The sequence below is a fragment of the Labrus bergylta genome, chromosome 13 (genome assembly GCF_963930695.1).
Source record: "Labrus bergylta chromosome 13, fLabBer1.1, whole genome shotgun sequence".
In the NCBI taxonomy this organism is placed as follows: domain Eukaryota; kingdom Metazoa; phylum Chordata; class Actinopteri; order Labriformes; family Labridae; genus Labrus; species Labrus bergylta.
Window position 1 is genome coordinate 18,950,508 of NC_089207.1, and position 11,505 is coordinate 18,962,012.

The 11,505-nt window shown below is 39.8% G+C and overlaps 1 protein-coding gene across 4 annotated transcripts in view; it reads left to right on the plus strand.

Annotated features, from left to right (window-relative positions):
* The window catches only part of LOC109983488 (collagen alpha-3(VI) chain), a 117,110-nt gene extending 114,582 nt beyond the window's left edge, over positions 1 to 2,528 (plus strand). For all 4 annotated transcript variants that reach the window (XM_065961890.1, XM_065961891.1, XM_029277215.2 and 1 more), the window contains 2 exons: positions 153 to 350; positions 1,685 to 2,528. In XM_065961890.1, the coding sequence (XP_065817962.1) occupies positions 153 to 350; positions 1,685 to 1,725 (239 nt within the window). In that variant the 3' untranslated portion in view covers positions 1,726 to 2,528. The remainder of the gene's footprint in view (positions 1 to 152; positions 351 to 1,684) is intronic.
* Positions 2,529 to 11,505: the final 8,977 nt, after the last annotated feature.

The following is an 11,505-nucleotide window of genomic DNA, read 5'->3' on the forward strand; positions in this document are numbered from 1 at the left end:
GGAAGGTTGCTTTAACTGCTGATTGGACCCCTCATGTTGTTTACATATAGAGTCTAATATAAAACTAAAGAACGGCACCGTAGCACTTGTATCTTCTCTTCTAGTTGCATGAGCTCCTTTGCTTTCCCTAATTGTTTTTTATTTTTTTGTAGCTTCCCTCACAGCAGTGTCTTCAGCAGTGGACATCTGCAAGCTGCCCAAAGAGGAGGGAACTTGTGCCAAATTTGTCCTCAAGTGGCACTTCGATGCTCCCAGCAAGAGCTGCACACGCTTCTGGTACGGAGGCTGCGGAGGAAACCAGAATCGCTTCGAAACACATGAACAGTGTGTGAAGGCTTGTGGAAAACCAGGTACTTGTTTTGTTCATCGTAATCGTCTCCTCAGTTAATGCCTGTACACAGTAACGGGGAGTTATCCTTCACTCTTAAACATCATAAAAATAAGTAGCATGAAAAACAACATCTTTTTTGTGCGGTTTACTTTTGGTTTGGCAGTTCTCTGATAAAACAAGCCAAACAAAACAAGCTCTTATGAGTTGGCATGCGGTATAACAACCACCCAATTACCATCACCAGGGAGCAGAGAGGAATTACAGCACTTACATTGCACAGTGTGAATCATGCTGAAAAACTGCTGCACAATCTATCCCTGGCCTTTATCTATGAAGGCAGATCATCATCATTAAAAGAAAATTATAGGTTTGAAGAGATAGAGAGAGAGAGAAAAAGAGTGCACACAATAAAGCATTCCACCAAAAATGAAACTTAACCTTATTCTTTGGTTTGTTTCTTTGTGCTTTCTCTCTAAATTAGAAGACAAACTAGAGACAGAGATATCAAACACATAAAGTGTTCTCACACATGGTGTCATGTTTATGAAGACTGACCCATCTCATCTTTATCTAATGAGCGTCTAGAAAAAAGAAATCAGAACAATGATGGGCTCAGTGAGAGTTGTAATCATGTTGCTGTCATTTTTTTTTTTTGACATCTTTTTGTCTATACCATAACTGGCATTAAATGTCACACATTATGCACACATTATTACCATGTTTTGGAACACTAATAGGTGTCCCTAGTCTGTCTACAAACCCTCCAATGATGAGAAAAGTCCATCCTCTCCGTCTTTTGCCTGCTCCACTTTTCAGAAAATGTGTGCTTAAACAGGCCGTTTGGAGATTTTCCCTTCATGACATCACAAAGGGCAGTAACCCCTCCCCCAGATGGGTGACACTCCCACAGCTAGGTGTTTGTTCTGCCCTGAGTCTGCCTTCTCACCGTAAACAATAGGACATGGAGCGAGAAAGCCTGAGACACCCAAGCCCTTCCAGAGAGGGGCGTGGTCAGACACAGCTCATTTACATTTAAAGGTACAGACACAGAAACAGCCTGTTCTGAGCAGGGCTGAAATAGAGGGGTTCATAGACATGTTCAAATACAGGATCAGAGTGGATTTAGAACAAGAAACTTCACACACATGTTTTGGGGAGCACTGAGACTTTTTTAAAAAACTTCTTGGATCTGTATTAAAACTGTCAGTAAGTGCACATTGGACACCAGTTGGATTATGCAAAAAAATCTTTCATTTTATTGTAGATATCTATGAAATGTGTGTTGACAATGTTACAGAGACTCCAAAAACATGAAATGGTTAAAAACTATTTTTCTCTGTCATTCATCACCAGCACCCATGAAGCAAGGAGTTCATGCTGCAATAAGAACATAAGACCAAAGTGACACCATGGCCAGCTTTCACCTCTGTTCAGGGGATTCTGAGGAGAAACATCCAAAGAGGCCATAATTTAAGGATGCAATACCAAAGCAATGGTGGCTGCACTGGATTCCACTAAAATGAACTTTATCCCCAGAATTCTTGAAGTAGTATTTTTTCACAACAAGAAGGAAAGCAACAAGATTTGCTGCATGATTTGTTTTAACCTTCTGGTGCTACATAGTATGTTTGTTTTACAGATGAGTTGTACATGAAGTCCATTCAGTTTTTTTTTAAAAGTTGAGTTTCCTGGAAAAAAGCCATGACAGAAGTTTTCATATTTTTAAAAAACAAATGCAGTTTTAAGAATGAAACAAGAATCATATATGAATATCTTGAAAAGGCGTTAGCAATACATTGTTACACACAGGACTGCTATTATCCAAAGCAGTTTTTTATATATTGTGTTTTTTTTTACATTCCACATTCACTTAGAAACATCCGCTTTGTTTGATTTATATTATTTTATACTTTAACTCACTTGATCTCTTTGGAAGCATCCCTTCACTTTTTACATTCACAGAATCCACAGCAATGTTTGCACAGGCCTCATATGGCGATGTGTGTATTTAAATGACAACGACCAACGCTAAAAAAAACAAACATTGATGTTATGTTAAGTGCACTTCTGGATCCACTGCCTCAAACACACAAGTTCCAACTATTCATTAAGGGAATGTACTTGTCAAGCTGTTTTTGTTTTAATGAAATCTGTGTTTCATCTGGGTATAGGAGAAATAAAAATGAATTAAACATGAGCAACTGATTCTTTTCTTTCTTGTTTTGAATTAGGACCGTTTACGAAAAAAAAAAAACCTTTGTGAGGGAGATCACACCAGGGTCACTCAGGGGGCCTTTCTCAAACTGCTCCCTCCGGCACAGAGTAGACCCCATCTGACGTCACGCCCACAGCTGACTGAAGTACGCTTTGTTAAGGTAGAGGGGATAAATATAGCAGCAAGCTTCTGGATGAACTCCCATCAATCACACAGAAACAGGAACTTTATTTTACCTTGATTTTATTCACTCAAATAATAAATTGTCTACATAAATACTTTTAGGCAGACTCATCCCTTCACAACATAAAACACCTACACATTTATTGGCATTTCCAATTAGTGTTGGAAAGCTGTCACAAACTGGAAAAACTAAGAAAAAAACAAACAACTATTTATTTTAAACAAAAAGGCAAAACAAACTTACTATGAAAAATGCCCAAACCAAAAAATCCACAAAAGAAAAAAAACAAGTCATGAGGAACGTCTGACAATTGACGAGGAGAAAATGTAACAATGACACAGGAGGGAAGAAACACAGAGATGAAATAGACAGGGTAATCAAACACAGGTGAGACCAACAAAACACAGGTGAGGACAATCAGGGCAATCAAAACTGGAGGGAAACACACTGAGGCAGGAATAAAGACAAGACAAGAAACACTGAGGACAACTACAAAATTAATCAAAACACACAGAGAACTCAACGTAGACAATACACACTAGAACACAGAACACTGGGATAAGAAATTAGCAAAATAAAAACACTAGAAACTAAAGTAGGAAAAAAGAACTACTAAAACAGGAAATACTGAAAATACAAAATATACAACTTAAACTAGACCAAATCATGACAGAAAGTCACTGTAAACATAAAACACTGTAAGTAAACACGAACCCGGTGCAGACTCTTTATCTCACCACCAGAGATAGTGAGCTGTTCTCTGTGTTTTTCTGGTGTCAGCTTGGGATTCTACCTGAGCACCACCAGTTGCTTTGAGAGTGTTGTTTGTTGCTGCTGGGTTTTTTCTCACCCAGCCTTCTTTGTTTCTCTTAAAACACGACGCGGCAGTTAGATACTCTCAAAGTTCGGTGTTATGGGGACTTTAGGTGCCCTCACCCTAGGCAATCTGTGCTGTGCACAAAGCACGCTTCACCCCCAAAGCACAGCACGGTATAGTCCAAGCACAAGCACAGGTACACATCGTGGAACAGCCTTTATCATTAAAGCCATACATGTGTTGTATTACCACGTTATGTACAAGAGGTTACAATGCTCAGGCCCGGTTAGTCTTGGAGCAGTGTGAGTGCCGGCCGTGGGGGGGAGTAGGAGGAGGTGCGTAATCGTGCTTAAACACAGTACGGGACAACTTTGACTAGTGTGAGGGCGTCCTTTACCGACCCTCTGTGATTCCAGGGCATTTGCTGATTGGACAACACAACAGATGACCCACAGAGGCTTTTATTTCAAATGCATAACTGAAAAAGGCCTTTCTGATGGAAGCCAAACGTCTTTAATTATTTCTACCAAGTCCAGCTTTTGGATTAACTTTACAACGTGTGGCAGCTTGTGTTAGGACCTCCTGAAATGTAAAAGATTGAAATAAAAACATTCCCCCACACTTCCTCATCTTTTCTATTTTAAAGACCAGCGCTCACTTCAAGCAGTGAGGAGTTTTTAGCAGGATATTAAACCTCTCACTGTGGTGTAAGTTGTTCTCATTGTGAGAGATCAGACCTCCATCATTTAAAGCAATAGTGAAACATGAGCGTTCTGTCATTGTCTGCAAAGAAAAAGATTAAACATTTGGTAGGTGGATGTAAAAAGCCTGGGGAGATTGCTCTCTTTCTCTCTCTCCTCTCTCTCTCTCTCTCTCTCTCTCTCTCTCTCTCTCTCTCTCTCTCTCTCTCTCTCTCTCTCTCTCTCTCTCTCTCTCTCTCTCTCTCTCTCTCTCTCTCTCTCTCTAACCACAACAAATCTTCCAGATGTTATGTCTCCTGTGAGATTCACATAGTTCATTGTTTTGATGAACTCTCTCGACTTCCTGACTCTCACACTCCACACTCACCACTTCATTTCATTTTTTCATAACCATATAATTCACACCGTGCAGGGTTCACCACTATTCTCGCTGTAGAAGGGAATCTGACGATTGGGATGAAGAGTGAAGCGTAATGTGCCTTTAATCCATTTGTGATGTGTAGAGCTTTTCTAGTATCGACAACTCAAACTCAAAGCGCTTTACCCTGCGGGTCACACCTATTCAACACGTGTAATTTGTCCACCTGTAATAACTAATCCCAATCAAATGCCAGAGACCAAGGACGCATCAGATATGTGGTTGCAGGAGCTAGGAGTTGAACCCCCAAACCAAACCAAACACAGACAACCCTGCAGACAATAAAACCAAAAGAGAGAGCGATTGAGTATCCATGATTTTGATTAAATTAATAAAAAGTTTAGTATAAATATGAAAATAAATAAGAAAATGGATAAGCAAGTAAATAAAGATAAAGCCATTATTATTGTCAATTCTTAAGCAATAAGTAAGTAATAACTGTAATACTGACAGACGGACTTTGGGAAAATGAAAGCACACATTTATCTTGTAATACAAGAGATGCTTGCAGCTAAAAATAATTTGTTTGTTCCTTTCCTCTTTTGACATTACGGTACCTGTGCATGCGAGCAATTGTTCTCCCAGTTTGGTTTGGGAAAGACTCGACTTAACTCCACAGAGCTTTCACCTCAATCCCACTCAATATCTTTGTGTTGTGAGCCGGGCCCTATCAGACTGTCTCTAAACAGAAGCAAATCCCTCCCGCTTTGTTCTAACATTGGGCGCAGTGGCGATTTTAGTCTGTTGGGGCCCGAGGCTAACATTCATTTAGGGCCCCTCCAACCACCATTATGACTGCCGGTTTCCAGACGCTCTTCCTCTTTTCACTCCCAGACAGATAATTCCTTTTTCACTTTTTTCACAGGACTAATACATGAGATGATAAGCAGGGCAATGAGAGTGACTACTGTCAGATGGGGCCCCATTGGGGATGTTTCCTACTGTCATTGCAAAAGTTGCACATTTTGAGCTACTGCTGATTTTTTAAGTTTGTCAGCCTTCGAGGACCCCTCACTGGCCTGGGGCCCTGAACAGTTGCCTGCCTTGCCTGTTGACAAGCAGCAACTCTGATTGAGAGGAAAGGCTCAAACTGATGACTGATATTGTAGCATCAGATTTATGCTCATGATTTTAGAACAAGATGCTGAGATTTCTACATATTTATGGCCATAATAGGCTGAAATAAAAGAAGCCTCTCTCTCTGATTTGGTAGTTTTGGTTTTGCACACTTTGCTACTCGAGCCTTTAGTTAAAGCTGATTTCCCCACATCACACAGAATTAAATCTTGTTAGCACATTATGACATTACACTAGAGGACGATTACTCACATCCAAACCCCCTAACTGAACACAACTGCTCACAATTAGCGGTGAGACATGAAATATTTCCACCAGTGCTGACTTTATCTCTCTCTGGGTGGAAATTTGTACTTTTAGACAGATGTGTGAAATAATCAAACAGCTGTGGGACTATTGCACAACAATGTAATAACTTTTAGCATTTATATGAACAATGTGCAAACCTCATTGCATAAACTGAATATTCTCAGACATGTCGCATCGTGCAGTTTAGCCAAGTGATCAGTAACACATTGTCTCAGCAGCCATTTCTCATCTGTGTACAACCATCATGGTGTCTTTGTTTGCCATATAGATGTATATGTGAGAGCTGGTAGTTTAAATCCCAAAATCATGCTGTCATCAGTGCTCCCAAAGCAAACTGTATTAGGAGTATTTTATAGTATATTTCAAATTTTTCACATGTTCTTTGATGGGCCAGATTTCAATCATTATGATTGGTCTCACATGATGTCAGACTGATTAATAACAACAGTAAAGGAATAGTCTGACAGTTTTGGAAACACAATCTATTGTAACTTTTGTCAACTCTGGCTAACAGATGTTCATGTAGCCTCCAGGTAAATTGTTTTTATGGGACAGCAGCTAGCGACTGTCGCGGCTGCCAAAAGAAAATCAGATCGTTTAGAAGTCCAATGATGTAAAATGACCCTCAAAGCACGGCTGATTGAATACCTTAGTGATCATTTCCCAATGAGTTTATGCTCTAACTCTCTAGATACGTGTCTTCTCAGCATGGTTTCGAGTTTCGAGTAATTAACTCAGGATTTCCTTTGTTATTATAAGCCTGATTTAGTCAGCCACATTGGTCCCAATTTATATCAGTTTCCATGAAACAAACAAACAAACAATAAGAAGATCTCTACAGCCAATGTTTCGAGCTTGGGGCCTTTTGTTTTGTTGTGCTGTTTAAGTCAATATAAGAGAAATATACTTGAGAATGGGAACCTATTTTGTCGCAGATGTTATCGGTCTAGCTTGGGAAATAAATCTGGATATTTCGTCCATAGTTTTAGATTGACATGTAGTTTTATAACATAACTGAATGATGAACTCTGTAATTTGACTTTTGGCGTCTCACACTTGTGAGGGTTTACCAGTTGTACAAGACACTAAATAACCAAATCAATTATTTAAGTTAACTTTTAACCTACTGGAAAGTTAAGGATATAAATCTCTAATATCTGGTTTTGTTCCCCTTGATTATGTTTAAATTTCTCACTTGTACCTGGAACAACATGCCAACACCAACTCTGAGTTTTGTTTCATTTCTTGCAGCGTTTTGTGTGCAGTCTGACCCAGTGGACATCTTCCCTTCAATGCGTCCTTCATCCTTTTTCAGATTGGTATTGATGTGTCAGTGTTGGCTTCATTTTACAGTCAGTGAAGTTTAAAAAAGCAGAGTGACTGAGCAAAAAGTATAAAAAAAATAAAGAAAAATGAAGCATTCATCCATGTTCAGCAAAACCGAGTCCACAGGAGCTGGTTCTTCTGTTTCAGAGTTTCCACAATGAGCTGAAGGTGACTAACGTTAGCTTACTGTGGTACACTGCCCACACATTGAGCACAGGCCAAAACTAACCACCCTCACTCTTACAGCGAAAAACCACCCTGCAGAATGAATTAAACCAATATCCTCAGCACTCTTAAAGAATGCAAATCATTGTTTTAATGAATGCATCATAAAATCCTTGGCCACTCCCTTTAATCCCATGTAATCCGTGCCCCCTTTTACTATTTTCTTCTTCTGTGTTGGACTTCCTTTCTAAAGTGACAATTTCCCCTTGGTTTCCTAACTTTGAACATTGTCAGTGAGTGTGATTCACAGCCGTTGTTCAGGTTCTTTCTGGATACTCTGGACTGATCAACTCTGTATGCTTGGCTTCACATAATAACCCACTGGGAGTACTTTAGTGTTTTAGTGGATTTTTGTGGATGTGAACTCTGCTCAGAGTTTCCACAGTGGATTTCCCAGTGTGTATTTTAATTTGGCTTTTTGGTAAAAAAGGAGAATAAGCAGTGAGGTAAACAAAGACTTACGATATGAAGACCGTTTGTTTGAATCTTTCATCTGAGGTTTTAGAAATCAGATTACTTCAACATGGAGAGACATTTGCTCCCCAGCTGTTCGAAGACTTTTCAATAACTTCTCTCTTTTTGCACAAACGGGACAAATTTGATGTAACATTTTCATATCCGCACAGTACAATAGATGAGAGGCCTTTCATCACTTCCAGTAACTGAAGATGCGCCGTTGGCTCTACCACATGGTGCCTTTACCAAACCAGTGGTTGTGTGGTCATTTCCACAGGCCGATGATTCATAAAGAGGCTTGGGAGTGCCAGTCTAAACACTGTCGGAGGAAAGACTGTTGCTGAGCTTTGAGCCACAAACTTAAACTTCTCAAAGACATCATTGAAACATGGGTGGGTTTTCTGAACAAGTCTGTAGAAACTTTGAAAACCAAAGTGCATTGGTTTCATCTGCATGAACTTTTTTGAAGGGAATATAAATAATAATTGATGGTTCAAACTGTGTGTTTGATGTTGGGAAACCCAAGCAGAGGAGCATTTGATGGGGTCTTGAAGTTGAATGATCCTCCTGCTGAAAGATCATGTAGTTGTGGTTTGCTCAACTATTTTCCAATTGATGAACTTGGCAAGGTTAAACTACGAGCGTGGGAGCTCGGCTCCGTCTCTGGTGGCTTTATACAGTGTGCGGCCAAGAGAACATGAGGTGGGGAAAGCAGCAAAGATTTTTTTGTACTGCTGTAGCTGCACACATGCAATCCTTCCATGGATGACTCACTCGCTGGCTCTGCATCTTTCCACAAGAGCCGTAAAAGTCAGGAGCCTGTAATGACTTTCACATTGAGCAGCAGAGATTTAGATGCACTCCCACTATCTGCAGCTCCTGAGTCACTGTAGAAACCACCAGTAGGCTCATCATTTTCTGTCCCACCAGCTCTTTTGGCTCCCTCTACTTAATTTGGGCAGTCTGTGGCGTCCCTGACATGCTTGACACTGAAGTGCCTTCATGGTCGTGCTGAATGCTGAGCACACAGTTTGCAAAAAAAAACCCTCCTCAGAGAATATTGCAAAGAAAAATGTTCAACATGAAAAGGCAAAAAGATCTGAGAGAAAGAGCAGAGGCGACTCAGATATAGACATAATAAAAGATACACATTTTTTACTTTTGGCCTTAAAATTGTTTCAGTGTTTCTGGTGACTGGATGAACTGTATCGTCCTTATGGTTATCATTCAATGTCACAAAAGAAGAGAGAGAACATTTATCAAACCAGAGAAAATGAATTATATACTGTTTAACCTTTAGGATGAACTCAAGCTCACTTCTGGGCTGATGTAGAACAAGAAGTTTACATTGAGAACACCACATTTTGGAGCTCAGAAAATGTTGTATCCCCATTAACCAAAATGCATTTGAGTGAGTCTTTCCCATAGATCTCTATCAGTGGCTACTGGAAGAAGTCAGTCATATCTGTCCATGACATGCAATATTGTAAATAAGGGTGTGTTTATGCTCAATGAAGTACATTTCAATATGCACAAATTCAGGTAGCCTATATATTTTTTTCTCAACAAGAACGTTAAAGCTAATACACTAAGTTGGGTCAACAATCTGCATGCTGTTTCATTCCCAGGCATTAAGGTTCCCAACATTAAACACAGATGAGAAAACACTGGATGAATACAGTTTGTCTGTACTCAGCTCTCTTCTTCTGATACTTTAAGGAAAGCAAAAACTTAGCAGAAAGCCTAACAGATAAAAATGAAGCCTGAACTAATGTTGGTTGCAGGTGAAACCTGTGTGTCTTTAAGGAAAAGAAAAAGGAACAACTGATACTGTACTGAGGTCAAAAGATTCAGGCTTGTTCACAGTGACTCCTCGAGGCCCCTGACCTCCAGTCGATGTTCTGTAACAGCAGCTGGATCTTTACAGTGAACGGACGAGATTTGACAAGAAAAGGCTTTTCTGACCGCATTCCTCAGATTCTCTCTGGTGCGGCAGATGTTTCCACTCTGACATCCTTCTTTGTGTGTAGCGTTAGCACTGGAAAAATGTGGAAAATTACAACAAAAACACTACATTAGGCTGTTTACGAGCATGCTCAGCAGTGTTACCCAATTAAGTCATATAAAAATAAAACTCAAACCTTTAAGTGCCTATTAGGGTTAGAGTGTGTTTGTGTAATCCAAGAAACTGGAGTGTAAAGGCTGTAAAAGTGGTCTCATGCTTCTCTTTAGATTCACATTGTTAAAGCTTTCAGGTGTTGCAAAATTTATTGTCATCAATGTTTATGGAATATTTTGGAGGTTATATGATTCATGACAGTTCTTTAAACGTGATATCACCTGTGAAGGTGGGGTATGTGGGTTTAAGTCTGCAGCTGCTGATTAAAAAACCATGCAGTGGCTGTGTGGAGGCTGAGCAGGAAATATTGAAACGTACAATAAATGTTCAGTGTAAATGACGAAAATCCACCTTTCACAAGCAGCAATAGATAACTGGGCGAGGCCATTCATATTTCATGTAGACTGGTTCTTGAATACACTGCAAATTGACAACTCATTTAAGTCAATTAGAAAGTGTGGGAGGGAGCGCCGATAGCCTAGCGATTATGTCGCACACCCTATGTGCAGAGGCTTTAGTAGTCCTCGTTGCAGCAGCTCTCCTTCCAACATTTCCTGTCTCTCTTCAGCTGTCCTACCCAACAAAGGCAAAAAGGCCAAAAAATATATTTTTTCAAAAAGCGAGGAGGATGTGGATCACTTGTACCTTTTTACCGTACCATACTCTACCTCAAACTGGTGACATCTTGCATCGGTCTCTTTGCCTTTTTTAGGACTCAGGTTGAGTAATTTGACTGCTGCCATGTTGGTTTTCTGGAGCATGAAGTGACCATAATTGGATGAAAGTTTGAGCTGAAAATTAGGGAGGGTTGGACAAATAAAACAGAGGTGGAAACAAAGAACTGGCCAATAATATGCATGCTAACAAAGGTAAAAAAAAACAACAACTGTGATATATCCAATGCTTTGATTTTCCTTAAACGTACAATATTTATTGCAATGTTGGGGGTAGCAGAGAGAACTCCCACTCCCCGTACTCCATGTCCCTCTGCAGATATGATGACATCATAAAGACATTTATGTAACCTCTACATTTAAGTTGACTTTATGAATAACAATGAACACAGTATGTGTATGTTTATCACCCTAATAATCCCTTAATCCCTGAGAACAGGCTGTGTTTTCCTGCCTTCACTACTATCCTGTCTTTATTTTTTTTTCTTTTGTGTCTTTTCTCTCCCTTATTTTCCATTTCATGCTGTGGCGGTTTAATCAGAGAGCAGTAAAACTTCAGTTCAAACTATTCCCCAGCGCTCATCGGACAGAAAAACATTCTTTCCATCCTGAGTCAGGGCTGTGAAGTGTTCTAAGATAATTAGATGAACAAA